Raw genomic sequence first — 24,992 nt, 5'->3', positions numbered from 1 at the left:
TCAAGAGCAATATGTACTGTTATTTACAGTTTCTCTAATAGAAGATTAAATGTACTCCTATTTGCATGTTGTAATCAAATATTATTCACCAAACATCTAAACATAGAATCTTAATTTTTCAAAATTTAAATATCTCAGCCTGAAAATTCCTATGATAATACTAAAAAGGGCATTCAACTCACAATTATAAAAAACTAAAAACCAATGAAACTTTAAGACTCAAGTGCCATGAAGAAATAATTATTCATACAATTAAAAAATTGCATTTCTAGATTAATGGATTTTGGTGAGTCATTCAATTGAAAAGAATAATTATTTAGTAAAAAAACATATTTTAAAAGGTTAAGTATTAAAAGGACTTTCAAAATGGAATGTACTTGAAAGACCAAAAAGTTAATACAACCTTCCTATTATTTATTTTAAGCCATTAATGCAATATATATGTTTTTTAAAGATTTTATTTATTGTTTATTTAAGAGAGAGGGGGAGAGAGAAAGAATGAGCAGGGGGAGGGAGAAACAGGCTCCCTGAGCAAGGAGCCTCATGCAGGGTCCAGTCCCAGGACCCTGGGATCATGACCTGAGCCAAAGGTAGGTGCTTAACCGACTGAGCCACCTAGATGCCCCAGAAAATTAACGCAATATATTTAAACAATCTTTAAAGAAATGTTGTGGATCATGTACGAACAACACACATTAAGAGACATTACTAAACTTCTAAAAGCCTACAAGGATAGATCAATGGTCAGTAAACTTCCTCTGTAAAGATCCAAATGGTAAATAACTTAGGCTTTATGGGCCATAAATACTGTACAATACTGTAACTACTACAGTAGTACAAGTGAAGTCACAGACAATACATTAACAAATTAGGGTGACTGTGTCCCAATAAAGTTTTACTTATTGAAATTTGAATTCCATCTCATTTTTATATCTCACAAAATTAATTTACTTTTTCATATTTTTCAGCCATTTAAATATATAAAAACCATTCTTGGATTATGAGAGGTACAAAAACAAGTATTTGGCCAGTTCACTGACCACTGGGAAAAAAAGCCTTTACCTTATTAGCATCTAAATAAGGTATGATCTATATATACATACAACCTCTGACCCGCTTCTCTTGTCATTTCTCCCAATTGCCCATCCCCAAAGCTGAAACCCTTACAGCTGCTACTGTAATAGATACGGTGAAAACACTTAAAGCTTTAAAAAAACAAACAAAACAAACACACGAATACCTATTAATGATAAAACTACTTCTGAAAGTCCTGTAAAATGAAGGTAAAGCTGAAATTGGAAGATGAACTTGGAGGAGACCTCCCAGGCCTGATCACACTGTAGCTCACCTTATAATCCCCCAAGACTCTCCACATCATTTTGATAAACAATATTAAGGCTTAGGAAACATCTTCCTAAAATACAAGAAAGTAAAAAACTGTAATTTATTTAAAATTTTAATGTCTGTTAGGTCAAGCAGCTTGTGTCTTTAGTTCCAACTTAACTGATAACAGCAATATTAAAAGAATGGCACTTACATCCAGGAAAGGTAAGGAGAAAAGCCATCCACAAACATATCTGTACTCTTTCTTCTAAAGGTATTTTTGGAACCCAATTCACTTGGGAGCCACATATATTTAGCTTCTCATTTGCCAACATTTCTAAACACGCATTAAGTTTTTCCCATGTTACAAAGATATCCATAAAACCAACTTTTAATTTGCAATATTTAAGAAATAAAAATGTTGTGCCATACTGAACCCATCAAGCACATTTCCTCTTCCAGAAAAACTGGAAGGAAAATTAATGCCAGTTTATCATATCCATGAGTTAAACATACTAAGTAGAAAATGATTCTGAACCCTGAATTATTCAATATTTCTATATAACTTTCAAAATTTTCCTCAATTGAACAATCTTTTCCATAGATGACTCAGAGCAGAATTTTCAAAATTCTACAAATTTATTATAAGAAAACTAGGTTTATAGGCTATATACTTTATAGTAGTAATAATTACTGAAAGCCTATTATATACTAGGCATCAGTACTAAAAGTAACCAAATAACTAAATTAAAAAATATTCATAAAACTAAACTATTTCGAGGTTTTTTTTAATGTCTGGGAAAGAAGACATGACCATTTCTTAATATTCAACACAAATGCATGAAATGCCACGGATTGGACATTATACTCTTCTAAAGGGACCACATAAACAACAGCCTAACAAAGAACAATATAAACTCCTACACTTTGGGCTCTTTATTTGGCCATCAATAAAAATTCAGTTGTTTGCTATTCTAAAGTCTCTTGATGCTGAGGAAATCCAGACCATCATCCATCTAAAGACAATGTGTCAACTTGACATTATACAATCTCATTAATCTTCATCTATCCTTAACATCCTGTCATTCTTATGCAAAATGGACACTTGGGGATATGACAGAAGTCACTTCACTCACTTATCAACTGAAGGAGAGGGTAAGGCTTAATAAAAGGTCTATGGAGACTTCAGGATACCATCAGGAACCATAAGCAATCACTTAGCCTAGTATGTTACATCACAGCTAATGTATCTGACATGTAAATATCACATCACAGGAAATAGAATAATGTGATTGAGCTATGTGTCTTACTTCCTTTGCTGAATCACCAGAATCCCCAAGAAAATCCAGCTTTAGTTTTCCCAAACTACATGAAATTGAAATATTGTCCATAAAAGACACTAAATACACACAACATACGGGTCACACAATGATGTCAATTTCACTCCTCTGGCAGTCCAAGAATTCCCCCTTTTAACATACTAACTTAAAGTCACCATGACATAGAGGTTGTGGGTTAACAGGCAACAGGATTGTAAAGTATGCTAGCTAATTTACAAGGCCAAACACCTTAATTAAATTTAGCCAAAGTCAGACCAAATGTATTATTTCTTTTTTCTTTTTTTTTTTTAAAGATTTTATTTATTTATTTGACAGAGATAGAGACAGCCAGCGAGAGAGGGAACACAAGTAGGGGGAGTGGGAGAGGAAGAAGCAGGCTCATAGCGGAGGAGCCTGATGTGGGGCTCGATTCCATAACGCCAGGATCACGCCCTGAGCCGAAGGCAGACGCTCAACCACTGTGCCACCCAGGCGCCCCCAAATGTATTATTTCTTTGACACTAGAACAGTCTTTTTATTTTTAATTCCAGTTTTAAACTAAAAAAAAAATCTCTACCTTTTAGCATCAGCACATGAAATTTACATTAATTCTTCTGTCACCTATTCCTAGTACAGTTTCCTCCAGACATGGCAGGTGGTGGAAACTGTCTATTCATTTCACAACAGGAAGTGTTTTTTTTGTTTTTATACTGTCTCTTAAGACTGTTTTGTTTCTACCAGGACCTTCAGGGCACATTTTGAACGAAAACCATGTTATAATCACACATGCACTGAAACTTTTTTTTATAGTACTATTAAATAATTTATAAATAATGCTCTAAAATAGTTCTTCAGAGGAAAAAATCTGCAAAGAAAAATGACTTTTGATATAGTATATGTCATATGAGTAATAACAAAAGTACAATTAAGGAAAAAATCCATATTCCATACAAATATGGAATTCTACCTGAAATAGAAAAAAATTAAGACATTTTTTACAAAAATCACTGATTAAAGTTTTTTTGTTTTTGTTTGTTTGTTTTTGCACAATTACAGAATATAATATGCAGATCATTTAGACCCTGGTGCAATGTACTAAATTCAAAGTTGTACTTGAAAGCACAACATATCATTTGATGATCTTGAAACCATTTTTATACCACTCAAAAATGCTTTTTCCCTTTGACCAATTTTATGTTTTGCTGCCAGGAATAATTTTATCATTTCGTCCTTTACAAGTTAAACATTATACATTTTGAAAAATTTGAATACTAAATTAAAAAAACCTTTAGATCCCCCTGACCTAGTGAAAATTAAGTCTTCATATCTAATTAGCAAATACTTTTGATATCTTAATTTAAATGTGCTCATCCAAAATTAGTTGGTTAAAAAAAGCTGGATTTCTAATATTCAAAAACTAATCAAAGTATGTCCATAAATGCATATATATGTATACATACAAACATACAAGCATACATGTAAGTACACATATATACATACTGTATGTTTGCATATTTTTATATTTCTCTCTGAAACATTTTAAAGCAAAGGTCAATAAATCAAGACGTGTTAACAGTGTGAATTAATACTTAAAACACTTATTTTGTACAATTACATGTTTTTAGAACTGATGAATTCAAGATAACATTTTATAAAGGATAAAAAAAACATGGCTAGAAGTTCAGCAAGATATTTCCCAAACTTTAATCTCTGAAACTCTGTGATGTTGAAGACTCACTTACCAGTTGCCGTTAATGAAACACAGCATATGCCTTCCTAAGGCAAATATTATCACCAGGCAAGAAACATGAAAACAATGCAAATTTTTTGAAACGTAAAAAAAGAAAAACCACTTCCATCCCTTCAATCTCCTGTCTTTGGAGAAAACTTCTGCCCAAAATCCAGTTAAGTATTTTCTCCAAGACATCCAAGATATCCACAGGCTAAACTACCCTAAAGAGAATGGAAATTCTCTACCAGCACCTTGGGGGTTTTGACTAAGAAAGCTGAGCTTTAAAAAAGGCCCTAAACCTTACAGTGGCCCAAGAATAACTTCTAATCTCTAGGTTTATCTTCAAAATTTCTCAAGGTCTTTTGCACCAGGTGTTGGTAAAAAACTAGGATAAATTAGATCTACTGTAAAACACAACAGTTAGGGTTCAATTTAGGTCTTACAGGGAGAAAAGTAAGCAAAACAGATTATAAATCAACAATTTCACTGTATTAAGTAACAAACTTACAAAGTGTTACACATATAAAGAACATGAAAAAATGTATCCTTTACAAAAGGAGTTTAAATTTATCCTTTGCTATTTTAAGAGAGATTATATGTATAATTTGAAGAAAGATAGATCTGGACAAGGCAAGGCAAAGAAATGCTGCGTCTGAGAAAACAGTAGATTCCACAGAACAAGAACATTTCAGAGGAGCTGGTTCGTAGCCAAGTGTATGACAGGCAAGGGTAAGCTAGTCCCTGAAAAAGCCAGAAGTTGTTCTTAGGACTTGAAACAGATATCAGGGGTAGGGGGAAGAAGCTAAAGAGCACTGTGGCAGGAAGATTTCTAGTACAGTCACAAGATTCTGGTCCTTAGTAGACTCACACCTTCTCCCAGTTATTCAATCAAATGCTAATTTAGGTGCTACTGTGAGGGGCTTTTGCAAATGTAATTAATTAAGGTCCTGAATCGACTGACTTGAAGGTGGAGAGATTTTCCTTCGTTGGGCCTAACCTGATCAGGTGACTAAACGACACTGGGCTGTTCCTGGCAATAGAAGTTTAAAACGTAAGAGGGATAAAATATGATGGCAATTCTCACTGCTGTCTTTGATGATGGAGGAGGCCATGTGGGTGGTCTCTAGGAGCCGACAGTAGCTCCCAGCCGACAGCCAGTAAGGAAATTCAGTCCTTAGGCCTACAATCACAAGACATGAATTCTAGCCCAATCATGTGAAATTCGAAAAGGAATACCACCTTCTGACAATATAGTCCAGCCAACACCTTGTTTTCAGACAACTCTGTCATGCCATTCCCAGATTTTTACCTACCTACAGAAATACTAATAAATGGGTGTTGTGTAAAACTGCTAAATTTGAGGTAATCTGTAACACAGCAAGAGAAATCTAATACAAGCACTAATCAGGCTAAATCATACAGCTTGATTTAGATGAACCCAGAGAAGTTTATTATAAACTCAAAAGTCCTGTTCCAAGAAATGTAACTAACAGTGAAGACATACTCTATTAAGAAACCAAAGAAGACAAATATTAGATTAGCCATTGTAAAGAAGGAAACCAAAGAAATTTTAGAGCTCACTGGCCATGGGTTAACCAGGAGAAAAATGTCACAAAAATATAATGTATTCTTACCAGGAGAAAGATGGGTTTTGTTGTTGTTGTTGTTTGTTTGTTTTTGTTTTTTGTCTGGATTCAGCACCTTTATTTGTGAAACTGAAAGGTGGGATTAGGTAATATCTAGGGCTCTTTTAGTACTTTCTATAATACTTGTTAAAATATAGTCCTATCTTTTTTTTTTTTTTTCCATAGACATCGGAGGTATCTGAGCATGGACCCAGATCCTATAAGTGCTCAGAACATACCTATCTTCTTAAAAAATACTGTATCAGAAAAGGAACAATTTATTGAAGTCCAAAACTTTCTCACCTGTATTTGACCCAAAGGTCTTTATCGCATAGTAAAATACCTAACTGAACGAAAGCAAAGCTTGCTTTACACATAAAAGCTCTTTTCATACCTTTGAAAGGATCATTTTTTCTAAATCCCATTTTTAAATCTGGAAGTCTGTGTATGTGTGCACAGGGAAGGAGGGAGGAGCTCATAAGGTCATATATATGAAGCAATAATGTGAACAGAAAAAAAGAGAAATTGGTTCATGCTACAGGAGTACAGGAGAAAATTTTTATTCTTAACTTAAATCCCTGCAAAAAAATGTTACATTAAGTATAAATTAAGCATTCAAAATTTAGTAGATTCCCTTTATTAAACTATGAGTTAGGGAGAAAAAATGGTAGCAATAACTTGAAAGAGTTAATTTTGCAACTATAGCTGAGTTTAATGCCATATAGCCTAAGTAATTTCTTAGAGAGATAAAATCCATTGTCACTCCTACTCTAATCACTCTGAAAGCAACCGCAGGCAAAAAATTCTAAAAAGCTGTTAATAATAACTCAGCCTAACTTGTCCTAGATAGCAAGAAATTTACCTTAATATGATTGAAAATGTTAAAAACTTCTCAAAAATAGATCAGATGACATAAACCAAAAAAGAATTTCAGAACTTCAATTCTCTGAGTGTCTGATGCAACAATGAGGGGGAAAATTCAAAGGGTTACAAAATACTTTCATTAATACCAAACCATAAGCAATCAAATCATAGAAGCTTTACTCTGTTCTTTTCGTTTCCTTTAGTTTAAGATTTTTGGGATCCTCTAAATGAAAAACTGATTACAAAGTAATTTGGTAGGGGAAAAAAAAGCTAACATAATCAAATGATCCAGTTCTTGATTTTACAATACTCGTACCGCCTTTTTTCTTACCTTGTCTATCCTATCTGGGCGGTTAGTAGCTGCCAAAATTGTCACGTCCTTTAACTGTTCAATGCCATCCATTTCCGTTAAGAGCTGAGCCAGAACACGGTCAGCTACATTCCCGGCACCTGAGGAACTGATTTTTAAAAATATGGTTTTAAAACTCTTTACCTATCCCCAAGTACCTTATTACTTTTAAAAGACTGTATATTCTACAACAAAAAATCATGTCTGTTTCAAAATATAAAATGCTTGCTTCAGAATTCATTACTTGTTGAATTACCATACCCCAAAATTAATTATATTCAAAGCATTTCTTCTCCTCCTTCAACAACCATGTTCATTTTCTCTCCAATAATGAAATATATAAGATCTGGGAAGCAAGATATATGATTATTTAAAGCAGTTCATCTAATAAATAGAAAATCGTGTAAATTAAACAATATTTACATTTTATATGGCAAATATACTGGCAGGAATTGGGAATAAAGAAACTAAACAAAATAAAAACCCATTCCTCACATGAAGTTTAAAGCCTATATGAAACAAAAAAACTCTTTACACTCTTTATCCATAAGTGGGATATTTCTGATGTATCTTGATATTTTAAAATATTAATACTTTTAAGCACATCAACAGGTACGTAGTGATCACAATCCCCATATCTGGAGAAACAGGCAAAGAAAGGTACGTTATTATGTTCCTTTTGTTAATGTACCAGGTCAATTACAAAGCTACTACTAGACATACTATAATTTAATCACATTTCCTTTGACAAAAAAATCCAAAACAAAACTGAATATTGATTATTCATAAGGAAATTCAACAGATCTTACCAATGAACAAAACCCTTATAGTGAAGGCTCTACGATAACAATTTTCATTAGCACCAGCTGGGATTTACTAAGAACTATTCAGAATTGAGAAATATGTAATAAACACCTGAGTGGGCAGAGTATAATAGCGTTGTAAGTGTATTAAACATATAATATGGGGTGAGGGGGAGAAGAGGAAAAAAGGATAGAAGGTACACACCTCATATCTCTGTCACCGGTGACAGAACACGTGTACCTCAGTATACTCAACATGTAACATATTTAATTAGATAATCAGGATCTCTAACAGAATCTCAACATGCATTACGAGTTCAAAAACTTGACATAGTGTATACAGAGGAGAGCGGCCTCTAACTCACATCAATCAAACACACATGAGGATGTTATGTAAATCACACTGTCACTTTACTAAATTAAATGGTCCTTCCCAATGTCTAAAAAGTTTGGGACCAAGGAATACCAGAGAAGCCACTGAGATTTATTTTGGCTAGCACTAATTCTTGCAAATAACTAGTTAGTAGGTGCATGGATTTGCTAATCTGATTGTAAGAACAAACTTTGAACATTCTGAATAAATGGATTACATACCCTTCAAAAAAATCCTCCATAATGTAACTTTTCCACATGAGAGTTTACTTGTCAGATAGAAACATTGTTAGCAAAAGCTCTAAGGACTCCTTCATAATGACTACAAGCACCTAAATATTTAAGGCTGACAACAGATTACATCTAAGGCCTTTAACTGTATCTACTGTGGGAATTAGTTGTGATCCTATATTTTCAGACACTAAGGAAGATCACCTTGAACAGGTTTTGGGAGAGTCAAGGTGGGCTATCCAGGGAGACGGTTTCTAACTTAAAACTTGAAAAATGAGTGAGGACCAAACAGGTAATAGGAAAGACAGGAAAGAGAGAATACAGAACACTGAAAATGGAAATCAGTTCAGAATAGCTGAGCGCAGAAGTTAAGGTGAAAAATGCAAAAGATCAATGGAGAGAGATAAATCAAGGCTAGATAACAAAGGCCTTTTTATCCAAATTACTGAGTTTGGATTTTATCCTAATGTAAGTGGGAAGTTTCCACTAAAGATATGACAAAATCAGATTCATATTTTTGAGGACCACTATGGCTACAGTATGGAGAAGAGATTATAAGAGGGCAATACTGGTCTGTTTTCCAGTCCAATAACAGCTCTTCTTAGACCCTTCTGAGATGTGAGATCGCAGGTGTCTTCATCTGTTCAGGCTGCTATTACAAAACACCATTGACTAGGTGGCTTATAAACAACAGAAATTTATTTCTCAGTCTGGATACTGGGAAGTCCAAGATCAAGGCATCAGCATGGTTAAGTGAGGGGTCTTTTCCTGGTTCAACTGACACCTTTTCAAGTCCTCACATGGAGGTGGGGGGGGTAGCTCTGTGAGGCCTCTTTATAAAGACACAAATCCCACTCATGAGGTCTCCACCTTCATGACCTAAGCACCTCCCAAAGGCTCTACCTCTTGGTACATCATGGCTCAGGTCATGATCTCAGGGTTATGAATTTGGGGAGGACACAAACATTCAGACCATAGCAATAAGACAAACCACTGCCCCTCAAACTGGAGAGACAGACAAGCTGGATACAAAGAAACCAATAAGCAGAAAACTCCACAGGAACCAGTGGTGGGGTAAGGATATTGGAAATGTAAATGATGAAATTTCTGGAGGCAGTGTAGACAAGTCTGAGAGTTAAATACTCCACAAGACACAATCATTGAGGGACTCTTACATTTTTTGTGAGTTTACCTCCAGAAGCCATACCAGGTTCTCACAATGAACACCTGAGGAAAATCTTGTGCATGGGGAAGAAGGAAGGAAGAGGTAGCTATTTTGAAATATGCCAGAACATTCTGTACTTCTTAACAAGTCCTGCCTTCAAGAGAAACTATTTTACCAGACCCTAAACTATGACAGGTTTATCAGAGCCCAACTGAGCTGGAGGAAGGGATATACCCAACTCCAGCCCTCTCAAGCCATCCTGTATTATACCCTAACGGAACAAGGGTTACTAAAAAACAATTGTGAAGTTCACGGTCCAGTAACACAGACTAACTAAAAGACTACAACCTAGTCATAGGACCAAAGAACACCTGGCCTCTTACACTCTTACTACTACATTACCAAAGGCCTATTTACCATAGTTCCTTTTATGTAGTATTATCATGCCCATCTATCAAAATAAAACAAAATCAAAACCATTACAAGACTCTAATAGACAAACAAAACACAATTTGAAAAAACTGAATAAGCATCAATGAACCGGAGAACCAACAAAAATGCTGCAATTATCAGACTAAGAATTTTTTTTAAATGATTAATATGCTAAGGGTTCTAATAGACAAAGTAGATGACATGCAAGAAAGGGGCAACATAAGCAGAGAGAAGGAAATTCTAAGACTCAAAAAGAAATGGCAGAGATCAAGACACTACAGCAGAATAAAGAATACTTTTTTTTTTTTAAAGATTTTATTTTATTTTATTCGACAGAGATAGAGACAGCCAGCGAGAGAGGGAACACAAGCAGGGGGAGTGGGAGAGGCAGAAGCAGGCGCCTAGTGGAGGAGCCTGATGTGGGGCTCGATCCCATAACGCTGGGATCACGCCCTGAGCTGAAGGCAGACGCCTAACCGCTGTGCCACCCAGGCGCCCCAGAATAAAGAATACTTTTGATGGGTTTGCTAGACTAGACATGACTGAGGAAAAAATTCCTGAGCTTAATTATTTGCCAATAAAACTTCCAAAATGAAAAAGCAAAGAGAAAAAAGATTGAAGAAAAAAAAGAAACAAAAGAATATCCAACAATTACGGAAACTATAAAAGGTGTAATATATGTGCAACTAAAATACAAGAAGGAGAAAAGAGAATGGAATAGAAGAAATATTTGAAGCAATAATGACAGAGAATTTCCCCAAATTAATGTCTGACACCAAACTACAGATCCAGGAAGGCCAGAGAACATCAAGTAGGATACCTGGCAAAAAAAACTACGTCTAGGCATATCATATTCGACGTACAGAAAACCAAAAACGAAACAAACAAAAAATCTTGAAAGAAGCCAGAGGAATAATACAGTTCACCCGAGAAGTGCAAAAGTAAGAATTAGATTAGATAACTCCTCAGCAACCATGCAACCAAAGAGAGTAGTACGAAATAAAGTGTTGAGAGAGAGAAAAAACACCTACCTAAATTTCTGTATTCCATGAAATTATCTCTCAGAAATGAAGGAGAAATAACGACTTCCTCAAACAAAAATTGAGGGATTTGCTGTTAGTAGAACCGCCTTTCAAGAAACATTTTAAAAAGTTGTACCAGGAAGGGCACTTAGGTGGCTCAGTCAGTTAAGTGTCCTACTCTTGATTTTGGCTCAGGTCATGATCTCAGGGTTATGAGACTGAGCCCCACGTAGGGCTCCGCACTCAGCAGGGAGTCTGCTGGAGATCTCTCTCTCTCTCCCTCTGCACCTCCCCACCACTTGTGCTGTCTCTCTTTCTCTCTCTCTAAAATAAATAAATCTCAAAAAGTTGTTCTAGGAAAAGGAAAACAATATAGGTTGAAACTTGAATCTACATAAGGAAGAGCACTAGAGAGGAACAAGTGAAGGTAAAAATAAAAACTTCAACTTTCTTATACTTAATTGATCTAACAGCTAATAGTTTGTCCAAAATAATGGTAACAACAATGTATTCAATGGCTATAGCATATGTATAAGTGAAATGAATGGCAGAAATGATACAAATGACTAAAGGGAGAAATTCAAACTTTTGTTACTATAAAGTACTTGTACTACCTGTGAAGCAGAACAGTGTTATTTGAAAGCGGATGCAGATTAGTTGTAAATGTATATTGCGAATTCCAGAGCAACCACTGAAAAAAGGGAGAAAAAATACAAATATATATTTCATACACCAAGAAAGGAGAGAAAATGGAATCATAAAATGCTCGGTTAAAATCAGAAAAGGCAGAAAAACAGTCAAAGACAAAAATAGGAACAAAGAATAAGGAATAGAAGACTGTAACAAATATGGTACCATTAATACAGCTGTATCAATAATCACTTTAAAACATAAATGGTCTAAACACACCAGTTAGGACAGACATTGTCATAGTGGATCAAAGAACAAGACCCAACTATATGTTGTCAACAAAGAAATCCACTTTAAATATAAAGATATAGAGAGTAGAAGAAAAGGGATGGAGAAAGATGCATGATTAATTCTAACACTAATCAAAATAAAGCTGGAGTAGCTATATCAATTTCAGACAAAGCAAACTTCAGACCAAGAGAAATTAACAGGGATAAAGAGAGGTATTACATAATGATGAAGGGGTCAATACTCCAAGAGGACATTAACAATCTTTAATATGCATCACCTAACAGTCGGGTGTCAAAATATGTGAGGCAAAAATCGATAATACGGCAAGGAGAAAGAAATGAATTCACTCATATGACTGGAAATTTGAGCACTCCTCCATCAGAAATGGACAGATCCAGAAGGCAGAAAATCAGTAAGAACACAGGTGAACTCAACAATAACATCAACCAACTGGATATAATTGCTATCCAAATGCCACTTAATCCAAGAACAGCAAAATACACATTCATCTCAAGATCATATGGAGTATTTACCAAGACAGACTACATCCTAGACCATAAAATCTACCTCAACAAATTATAAACAGAAATTATACAATGTGTGCTATCAGGCCACAGTGAAATTAAAGTAGAAATCAATAGCAGAAAGACATTTGGAAAATTACAAAATACATGAAGATTAAAACACACTCCTAAATAATACATGGGTTGAAGAAGAAATCTCAACAGAAATAAAAAAAATAGTTTAAATAAAAATGAAAATACAACTAATCAAAATTTGTGGGATGTAGTACAAGTAGTGCTTAAAGAGAAATTTCTAGCACTAAATGTATATATTAAAAAAAAAAGAAATCTAAAATCAATAATCTAAGCTTCCACCTCTGGAAACTGAAAAAGAGCAAATTAAATCTGAAGTAAACACAAGGAAAAAAATAGAAAAATTAGAGCAGAAATAAAATTGATAATAGGAAGTCAAAAGAGAAAAATCAGCAAAAGCTCATTCCTTGAAAAGATCAATAAAAACGATAGACCTGTAGCCCCATAACTAAGAAAAACAAGAAAAAACACAGATTACTAACATCAGAAATGAAAGAAGGGACATCAATCATTACCTTAAAAGTTTAATAATGGATTTACAGTTGATCCTTAAACACGGGTTTGAACTGCACAGGTCCACTTATATGCAGATTTCTTTTTGATAAATACATTACAATACTTTAAATGTATGTTCTCTTCCTTATAATCTTATTTTTTCTCTACCTTACATTATTGCAAGAATACAGTATATAATACATACACAAAGTATGTCTTGATCAACTGTTTCTGTTATCAGTAAGGTTTTTGATCAATAGTAAGTTATTAATTAAGTTTTTGGGGAGTCAAAGTTATATGTAGATTTTTAACTGCACAGGGGGTCAGCACCCCTAACCCCCACACTGTTCAAGAGTCACTAAATTATGAAATATAATACAAGAAAACTTTTATGGCCACATACTTGATAATCTAGATGAAATGACAATCTGCCAAAACCCACACGAGAAGGAACAATCTAAATAGGCCTATATCAATCAAAGAAATTGAATCAAGAAGTAATAATCTCCTAAGCAGAAAGCATCAGAACCAGATGAGTTTATAGTAAGGTCTACCAATCATTTAAGGAAGATATTTTATCAATTCTCTATAATTTCTATTAGAAGATAGAAATAAAGGGAATACTTGTTAAATCATTCCATGAGAGCAACAGTATACTAATACCAAAACCAGATAAAGACATTACAAGAAAATTACAGACCAATAACTCTATAAATATGCAAAATGTTAGCAAATTGAATTCAACAAAGTATAATCATGTATGTATAATTCAATGATATGTAAAAAACTGTACACTGTGATGAAGTGGAATTGATCCCATGTATGGATCACTGGTTCAACATTCAAAAATCAATGAACATAATCTATCATATCAACAGGCTAAAAGAAAAAAAAATCATATAATCATATCAACAGATACAGAAAAAGCATTTGACAAAATCCAACACCCAGTCTGTGCATGATAAAAACTCTCCACAAAGTGGGTTTAGAGGGAACATACCTCAACATAATAAAAACCATGTATGAAAAGCCAATAGCTAGGGGCACCTGGGTGGCACAGCGGTTAAGCATCTGCCTTCGGCTCAGGGCGTGATCCCGGCGTTGTGGGATCGAGCCCCACATCAGGCTCCTCTGCTGGGAGCCTGCTTCTTCCTCTCCCACTCCCCCTGCTTGTGTTCCCTCTCTCGCTGGCTGTCTCTATCTCTGTCGAATAAATAAATAAAATCTTAAAAAAAAAAAAAAAGAAAAGCCAACAGCTAACATCATACTCAACGGTGAAAAACTAAGAGGTTTTCCTCTAAGATCAGGAACAAGACAAGGATGTCCATTCCCGCCCCTTTTATTCAACACAGTACTGAAAGTCCTAGTCACAGTAGTCCACAAGAAAAAGAAATAAAAGACATACATATTGATAAGGAAGAAATTAAACTGTCACTACCTGCATATGACATGATACTATACATAGAAAACCCTAAAGACTTCACCAAAAAACTATCAGAATAAATGAATTCAGTAAAATTGCAGGATACAAAATTAATACACAGAAATTGGTTGAATTTCTATACACTAATAACAAAGTAGTAGAAATGGAAATAAACAATTCCATTTACAAATGCATCAAAAAGAATACCTAGAAATTTAATTAAGGAGGTGTTCTCTGAAAACTATAAAACACTGTTGAAAGAAATTGAAAACAACACAAATAGAAAGGTATTTTATGCTCATGGACTGGAAAAACAAATACTGTTAAAATGTCATATTATGCAAAGCAATCTACAGATTTAATACAATTGCCATCAAAATACCAACAGCATTTTTCACAGAATTAGAACAAATACTCCTAAAATTTGTGTGGAACCACACAGACCCTAAATAGCCAAAGAAATCTTAAGAAGGAAGAATGAAGCTGGAGGTATTAAACTCTAGATTTTAAGATATACTACAAAGCTGTAGGAATCAAAACAACATGGTACTGGCACAAAAACAGACACATAAAGCAATAGAACAGAATAGAAAGTCCAGAAATAAACCCATGTTTATATGAGCAGGTAATCTATGACTGAGGAGGCAAGAATATACAATGGAAAAAAGACAGTCTCTTCAATAAAGGGTGCTGGGAAAACTGGACAGCAACATGCAAAAGAATGAAATGATCCCTTTCTTACACTGCACACAAAAATAAACTCAAAACAGATTAAAGATCTAAATGTAAGACCTAAAACCATAAAATTCCTAGGGGGAAAAAACATAGTAATTTCTTTGACGTTGGCCATAGCAACATTTTTCTAGGTATATCTCTTAAGGCAAGGGAAATAAAAGCAAAAATAAACTATTGGTACTACATCAAAATAAAAAGCTTTTGCACAGTGAAGGAAACTATCAACAAATAAAAAGGTAATTGAATGGGAGTTGATATTTGCAAACGATACTGAATGAAAGAAGGTATGTGCAAATGATATTGCTGATAAATGGTTATACCCAAAATATATGAAGATTTCAAAACACTCAAAACCAAAAAACCACAAATAATCCAATTAAAAAATGGGCAGAGGACCTAAATAGACATTTTTCCAAAGAAGACATACAGATGGCCAATAGACATATGAAAAAATGCTCAACTAATTACCAGGGAAATGCAAATCAAAACCACAATGAGATAGCCACCTTCCACCTGTCAGAATGGCTACAATTAAAAACAGAAGAAAGAACAAGCATCAGTGAGGATGTCGATAAAAAGGAAACTTTGTGTGCGCTGTGGATGGGAGTGTGAATTGGTATAGTCACTGTGGAGAACAGTATAAAGGCTCCACAAAAAATTAAAAATAGAAATACCATTTGATCCAGTTCCAGTAATTGCACTACTGGGTATGTACCCCAAGGAAATGAAAACACTAATTCGAAAATATATATGCACCCCTGTTAATTACAGCATTATTTACAACAGCCAAGATATGGAAGCAACCCGAGTGATGTACACACACATGTACACACACACAACCGAATGTTACACAGTCATCATAAAAGATCCACTTGTGACGATATGAATGGACCCCCAAACAGTATTATATTAAATAAGTCAGTGAAAGACAAATACTGTGTTTTCACTTATACATGAAACAAAAAACAAAAACAAATGAATAAGCAAACAAACAAAAAGCAGAAACAGACCCAAAAATACAGAGAATAAACTAGTGGTTGCCAGAGAAGAGGGAGTCGGGCAAAATGGGTGAAGGAGATTGGGCTTCCGATTATGGAATGAACAAGTAATGGGAATGAAAGGTACAACATAGAGAATATAGTCAATGGTATTATAATATTGTATGACAGACAGCAGCTACACTTATGGAGAGTACAGCATAATGTATAAAACTTGTGGAATCACTATGCTGTAACCTGAAGCTAACGTAACATTGTATGTCAACTATACTTCAATAAAAAAATATAAAAATATCCAACACCCAGTCATGATACAAATTCAGTTAATAATAAGAACTTCTTCAACTTGATAAAAAAAATACCTACAAAAACCTATAACATCGTACTTAATGCTGAGAAACAAAAAACTTTCCCACTAATAGCAGGAACGAGGTAAAGATGTTCCCTCTCACCATTATTTTCGACAATGTACTACAAGTCCCAGATAGTGCAACAGGACAAGAAAAGGAAAGAAATGATATACAGATTGCAAAGGAATAAATAAAACTGTGTTTGTTTGCAGGTGAAATGACTGTCTATATAGAAAATAAAGCATCAACCAAAAACTCTTCCCAACAAATACTGCTAGAGCTGGATATCCATGTGCAAAAAAGAATCTAGACACAGACCTTACATTCCTCCCAAAAATTAACTCAAACTGAATCACAGACCTAAACACAAAATGCAAAACTATAAAACTCCTAGAAAATAATAGAGAAGTAAATCTAAATGATCTTAGCTATGCTGATGACTTTTTAGACACAACACCAAAGGCATGATCCATGACAGAAATAATAGCTGGACTTCACTAAAGTTAAAAACATATGCTCTACAAAAGACACTATCAAAAGAATGAGAAAATAAGCCGGAAGCTGGGGGAAAATATTTGCCGAAGACATGTCTCATAAAGGACTGATATCCAAAATATAAAAAGAACTCTTAAAATGCAAAACTTTAAAAAAAATGAAAAGCCCAATTAAAAAGTAGACAAAAGACCTGAAGAGACACTTCACCAAAAAAGATGCCCAACATCATGGCATCAGGGAACTACAAATTAAAACAACGAGATACCATTATACACCTATTAAAATAGCCCTAGTCCAAAATACTGACAATACCAAATGCTGATGAAGATGTGGAAAACCAAGAACTCTCAATCACTGCTGGTGGGATTACAAAATGGTGTAGCTACTTTGGAAGACAGTTTGGAAGTTTCTTACAAAACTAAACATACTCCTACCATATCATCTAGTAATCATGAGTCTTGGTATTTACTCAAATGAGACAAAAACTTACATCTACACCAAAAACTGTACATGAACGTTTATAGCTGCTTTATTAAAAATGCTAAAACCAGAAAACAACCAAGATGTGTTTCAGTAGGTGAACAGATAAATAAAATGGTACATCCATACAATATAATATTAATGCTTTAAAAAAAAAAAAAAAAGAGCTACCAAGCCATGAAAAGACATGTAGGAACCCTATATGCATATTACTAAGTGAAAGAAGCCAATCTGAAAGGGCTACATATTGCATGATTCTCACTATATAACATTCTGGAAAAGGTAAAACCATGGAGACAATAAAAGAATTAGTGGTTGTTAGGGGGTAAAGGTGGAAGAGGGACAAACAGGCAGAGTACGAAGGATTTTTAGGACAGTGAAACTACTCTGTATGCTACAAAAATGGATGAACATGTCATTATACATTTGCCAAAAGCCACAGAATGTTCTACACCAAGAGTGAACCCTAATGTAAACTATGGGCTTTGGGTGATGATGTGTCAATGTAGGTTTATCAACTATAACAAATGTACCTCTCTAATGTGGGATGATGCCAGTGGACATACTATATGTGTGGGGAAAAGGGGTATATGGGAACTCTCTGTACTTACTACTCAATTTTGCTGTGAACCTAAAACTGCTCTAAAAAATAAAGTTTACTTAGAAAATTATTAAAATTTTTTTAAGTTATTTTGAAGCCATTCAGTTAGAACAAGGTCTCAGTAATCCAATATAAAGAGTTTTCTGAACAAATATCATGGCAATAGGGATAAAAGAAGCGGATATATATGAAAAATACTGAGAGGATACAATCAATTGGGCTGCTAAACCATTGTCTCCATTGAGTCACTGGGTAAAAAGGACTTTGGTGTGAACATGTTAGATTTGTAATGCCAATAAAACAACTTGAGGTTTAGACATAAAAGAGGGGAGGCAGAAATGTAGATCTTAGAATCTTTGCCAAAAAGACTGATGCAAGTAGAAAAGTGTACAGTGAGTGAAGAAAGATAAATGAATAATGAACAAAGCAGCAGAGCTGAATCACAGTATGGTACACCCGAAATGAATATAACACTGTATATTAACTACACTGGAATTAAAACTTTAAAAATTTTAGAAGAAAAAAGTGGTAGAGGAATTTGTAAAGAAGAAGGCGTGTGTATTAGTCCATGCCTCCATAACAAAATATTATAGACAATGTTGTTTAAACAAAAGAAATTTATTTTCTTGTAGTTCTGGATAGCTGGAGTCTGGTGAAAGCATTCTTCTTGGCTTGCAAATGGTAGCCTTCTTGATATATCCTCACATGCGAGCGAGAAAGAGAGAGCAAGCTCACTGGTGTCTCTTCTTATAAGGGCATTAATTCATCATGAGGACCATACTCTCATGACCTCGTCCATACCTAACTACCTCCCAATGGCCCCATTTCCAAATATCATGTGGGGGTTAGGGCTTCAACACACAAATTTTGGAGGAACACAATTCAGGTCCCAGCAGGGTGCCAGAGAGGGAAGAATGAAAACTGGGAACAGTGAAAGGATAGTGTCTCAGGAACGAGGAAGTTAACTGTGTCAAATGCTGCTAAGTCATATAAAGGAATAAAAAAAGTTGTCTGGATTTATCCATAGGAAGGTTCACTCCCTAGCACTGGACAGAGTTAACACATAGACTAAAAAATGTTAACCTAACTGTGCTGCTCAATAATGGCAAAATTCTTCTAATTTTTGTGCTCTGCCTAGAGGAGTTCGTGTGACATGATGAATAGCTCCAAGTGAACAGCCTACTTTCATCAAAAGAAAACATCCTGAGCCCAGATCACCTCTAATTTTACATGTGCTATTGCTTTCTTTGCCTCCCCTATTAGAAGCTATGATCAAATAATGTGAACCCATCCTTAGCTATGTCCTGTACACTCTCTCTTCTTCTTCCAATGAATTACTAAGACTGCTAGATGTCCTAGGGTAACTGTTAACTATTAGCTCAGCCATCTGAGAAGTAAAAAAACCCCAAAGAGCTACTAGATTTTGTTTCTGATTAGGCAAAGGCCACCGAGGTATGGTATGGGGGTGGGGGGGGGAGGATCAGAGGAAAAATGAGGGGAATAATTTCATTAGAAAGTGCAACAATTCATTCAATTCAATTCATCTCATTCATTCAATAAACATTCACATATACTTTCTTTTCCAAAATAACAAACACAGAATAATTCCTGAAAGACTGACTCAGAAACTATAGATTACATCTGCTATGAATTTAAGTCAAGAATTTGGACAGATTATATGAAACTAAATAAAACTAGATTAAGATGAACACTTACCCTATCAGTAATGAAGAAGTGGCTCTAACTATAACCGTTAATGAACACACTACATAGAATATTTCAGAATCTTTTCTAGAAAAACAAGAGCAATCTCATAGCTATCAATGTTAGGTTTAGACCGCTAGTACTGAATTTGAATACCACTCAATACAGACTTTTATACGTGGAAAATTAAAACAATTACGTTAGAGGATAAGAAAATGAGTTATTTTAACAAAAAATATAGATTATTACTAAAACACATAGATTTTAACTTTTCAAATCTTATAAAATGAAAAAAATGAATACATTCCAATATATATAAATTTTCATTATATAATTCAAAGAGAATCTCAGTATGTTATAACCTTGGATTAATGTTGTGAACATAAACTACTATACAAATGAACAGATTTAAAGCTGAAAGAACAGTATACATAAGCTTCATTATAAGCACTTTTTACATGAGAGTTAAAATGAAAAAAAAAAAAACCCTAAAAACCATTTGTTTTTCATTTTGAATCTACATTTTTAACTCACGGATTACGAAAAAAAAAATCAAGAAGCTTTTTATTTTTCTAAAAGATTTTGTTTATTTATCTGAGAGAGTGAGCAGAGAGAAAGAGTGAGCATGAGAGGTGAGGAGGGGCAGAGCGGAAGGGAGCCCGATGCAGGCTCAATCCTAGAACCCTGGATCATGACCTGAGCCAAAGGCAGACACTTAACTTTCTGAGTCACCCAGATGCCCCTCATGGAGCTTTTCAAATGCCATATTTAGATGCTGAAAACTCATGACACACAACCACATTCTATTAACATAAACTAATCTAAAGTTAATTTAAGAACGGGTAAAACACTTCACAAATAGAAAAACTGCCATTGCCATATTGCTTTAGACACTAAACTCAACACCAAGCGTTAGGTATAGAGTCCATATAAAAAAAAAATGGAAGAACTGAGAGAAGCCCAAGATACGAGTTATCAAAGAAATCATAACATATATTCCTTTTAGTTTTGTCTTAAGAGAAAGAGAGATGCTAGGGAGTTAATATTTGTAAAACAATACTAAATTAGCATGTAATATAGAAAGGGATAGAACTGAGATAGTAAAAACAAAAAATTGTACCAAAAAAAAAAAAAAAGGTGAATTTTACCTGGAATCCATAAGAAAAAGTCAAATGAAAATTCTAAACCCCAAAACTATAAAAGCAGAAGTTAAGAATTTAAAAGATGAGTGTAACAGATTAGGCACAGGAGAACAGAGGATTCTTGAACTGGAAAACAGGCTAGTAGAAAATATCCAAACTGATGCACAAAAAGAGAGATAAAAAAAAAAAGAATGAAAACAGTGTAACAGACATATGGAATCCAGTGGAAAACCTAAGAAAACATACAGTGCCATATGAGACAGTTCCATAGAGAGAAAAGAGAATAAAATAAAAGCCATATCTGAAAAATAAAACCTGGGAATTCTCCCGAAACTATCAAAAGGAATCAGAGATCATGAATGTACTCAGGATTCCCAATGCTGAAGCCAATAAAATTATTGCTAACTAGAGATAAGAGTCTACAATCAAAATTTACAGTTAAGGTTTATTTCAAAAGGTTTCTTTGTAAAATGACCTCTGCAATCAGCAGCTAATATTGAAACAGGTACAAACAGGGTATTTCTCAGTCTTAAGTATCAATTCCACTAGTAACAGAAACTAGATTTTATGGCAGCATTTGTTTCCATACATACCAATAACTGCTTATTCATTAAAAATCTCAAGAATAGATCCAAGTGTTCTAGTTTGCTTTTACTTTCTTTACCTGACCCTGAAGCCTAATATGAACTTCGTTTAAAATGAATCATCTCATTACGAAACCTATATGCTTGGGAAGGAATTGGGATTTTTTTGATGAAATGTGGGTATAGCCATCTGAAAGAAAATGAATTTGGGAGAGAAAGAAATAGAAAAAGATTTTAATTTTTCCCCCTTTTTATGGCAAAGTTCAGGAAGAGTATGAATTATACTTTCTTCAAATAAATACCATGAAGATGATAACACTACAGGAACAATAACTATAGTTCTGGCTCCTCTCTACACATTTTTATAATATAAAAAAAAAAATTCAAGGGAGAAACAATTTTATATTTTAAAAAATTCCAGGCATAAGAGTACTTAAATAAACTACAATCCACAAAAATAAAATCCCATTAAACATTAGTTTTGTCAATATTCTGTTTAAAAAGTAAAAATCCATTATAAAAATATAGCTTGTAAGTTATGAAAACACTAAAATTATTAATATCTTCTTATAGAGAGACAAAAGAGGCTGTTAGGTAAGCAGATTTTTTTTTTGCTTTTTACTTTAAAACAATTTTGAAGTTTTAAACAGTTAACCAGTTTAAACAATTTGTTTTGATAATTAAACATGTTTTAAACAATTAAAAAATTTTGGAACATAAGCCTTTTCTACTCCAAATAAAATGTGTTATTACAGTAATAAATTTATCTGTAGAACACATCTCTATCCCTCAGAAAGAAGTTGGCTCTTCTATAAACAAATGCATTATATATTTTTTTTAGATTTGTTTATTTTAGAGAGAGCATGGGTGCACAAGTAAGAGGGGCTGAGGGAGATGCAGAAAGTCAAGCTGACTCAGCGCTGAGCCCAGGGCAGGGCTCGATCTCAGGACCCTGAGATCACAACCTGAGCCAAAACCAAGAGTCAGGCTGTCGGCATCATCTGTAGCACGGGGCTTCACCTCCCTCCCGCCCTTAACCAGGTTCCCAGAGATTCTGGGATTCAGAGGCTCCTGGGAGAGCTGTGGGCAACTGCCCTTTTTAGCATCCCCACGTTTTTGGGGATGCCTGTTAGATACATGGACAGGCAGATTCCTTTTTCTGATTATAAAAGTAATACCTGGGAAGAGTTAAGATGGCGGAGGAGTAGGGGACCCCTTTTTCAGCCGGTCCCCTGAGTCGAGCTGGATAGGTACCAGACCAGCCTGAACATCCACGGAATCACCCTGAGACGCAGGAAGATACATCTGGATCTCTACAAATGAACATCTCCAGCTCTGAGTATTGAGGTACAAGGCGGGGAGCCATGAAACTGCGCACAGATATTGGAAGATAAACGGAAGGCGGAGGGAGCCACTGCATTCGGGCGCCAGGAAGTGGTAGCCACCTGCACGGGGGAGCCGGCGGACTCGCGGACCAGCACCTGTGAGAAAACAGACTGGGACCGTGAGCGGGGAGCGCGTGCCACCAGACTGAAACGGAGCTCCGGTGTGCTCACTGGATCCAGACTGAGACCAGGAGCTACAGGAGCGCACAGGGGCGGCTGGCGGTATTAGAAAAACAAAGGACAGAGACGCGCCGGCCCTGGAAGTGAGGGCTGGGATGCCAGGTGTGGGGCGCACATCCCGGGACGCTGCAGGGTTGAGCAGCACCAACAGTAACGGAGTTAAAGTGGCCAGATCATCAGTGGAGAACGGTCCGCGATCCCTCTGTTCTGAGACAGAGGCTGAGATTCGGCCGCTGCTGCTCTGACTCTCAGAAGAGGCACAGCAAACCGCCGGGGAAAGCCGCCAGAGAACAAAAGCCTGGAAACACCTGCTCACAGCGTGCCCATCCCCATCCCCCCTCACAGGGGACATGGAGACTCTACCCAAACAGGGTTGCCTAAGTATCGGAGCGGCAGGCCCCTCCCCCAGAAAGTAGGCTGAAAAATCAAGAAGCCCACATCCCGGGGCGCCTGGGTGGCGCAGTCATTAAGCGTGTGTGTCTTTGGCTCAGGGCGTGATCCCGGCGTTCCGGAAAGGAGTCCCTCATTGGGCTCCTCCGCTGGGAGCCTGCTTCTTCCTCTCCCACTCCCCTGCTTGTGTTCCCTCTCTCGCTGGTTGTCTCTCTGCCACATAAATAAATAAAATCTTTAAAGAAGAAGCCCACATCCCTAAGATCCCTATAAAACAAGGGCGCACGGCCTGGATCCCAGTCAATAATTTGGGCTCTGACAACCTCAACCTCTCCTCATCAGAATGACGAAGGAGAAGTCCCCCCAGCAAAGAAAAGACACGAGTCTGTGGCCTCTGCCACAGAACTAATGGATATGGATGTAACCAAATTCTCAGAAATGGAATTCAGAGTAACAATGGTCAAGATGATGTGTAGATCTTGAAAAGTATTATACGAAATGTTAATGAGAATATAGAATCTCTAAGGGCGGAAATGAGAGCCGAATCTGGCAGAAATTAAAATTTATGAGCCAAAATGCAGTCAAAACTAGAGGCTCTGATGGCCAGGGTGAAATGAGGCACAGTGGAATGTATTAGCCGATTGGAAGATGGGGTTAGTCAGAAGAAAAAACGAAAAAATAGAAGCTGATCTTAAAAAATCCACGCCATGAATGTAGGTTACGGAGATTACTGACTCAATGAACTGATCCAATGTCAGAATTCATCGGTGATCCCCGAGGGGGTGGAGAAAAACAGAGGTCTCAGAAGAGATATTTGAACAAATTGTAGCTGAAAAACTTCCCAATCTAAAGTAGGGGAAACAAACATTCGTGTCCAAGAGGCAGAGAGGACCCCTCCCAAGCTCACACGACAAACCTCATGCCATGTCACGTCATAGGGCAGTTCGGCAAGTCATTAGATCCAAGGACACAGTATTGAAAAGCGCCAGGGCGAAGAAATTTCTCACGCACTCCAAGGCAAAGCGGTATCAGAATTACGCCAGACCTGTCTAACACAGACTGGAATGAGAGAAAGGGTTGGTAGGTTTTAAAACCTCTTTCAGAGAAAAACATGCAGCCAAGTGATCCTATCCAGCAAGGCTGGTATTCAGAATTGATGGAGAAATAAAGACGTTCCAGAATGCTTAGTCATTAACCAATTTCGTAACCACGAAACCAGCCCTACAGGAGATATTAAGGGGGGTTCTATAAAGGTAAAAAGGCCCCAAGAGTGATA

General features: G+C 35.7%; 1 protein-coding gene across 2 annotated transcripts in view; it reads right to left on the bottom strand.

Annotated features, from left to right (window-relative positions):
* SPATA5 (spermatogenesis associated 5) overlaps window positions 1-24,992 on the bottom strand; it is a 321,325-nt gene that overhangs the window by 196,250 nt on the left and 100,083 nt on the right. For both annotated transcript variants that reach the window (XM_008689495.2, XM_040626287.1), the window contains one exon: window positions 7,195-7,321. In XM_008689495.2, coding sequence (XP_008687717.1) covers window positions 7,195-7,321 — 127 coding nt within the window. The remainder of the gene's footprint in view (window positions 1-7,194; window positions 7,322-24,992) is intronic.

The sequence above is a fragment of the Ursus maritimus genome, unplaced genomic scaffold, assembly GCF_017311325.1.
Source record: "Ursus maritimus isolate PB19 unplaced genomic scaffold, ASM1731132v1 scaffold_11, whole genome shotgun sequence".
Classification (NCBI taxonomy): domain Eukaryota; kingdom Metazoa; phylum Chordata; class Mammalia; order Carnivora; family Ursidae; genus Ursus; species Ursus maritimus.
The sequence above is the reverse complement of the archived record's forward strand: the minus strand, read 5'-3'. Positions and strand labels throughout refer to the sequence as shown.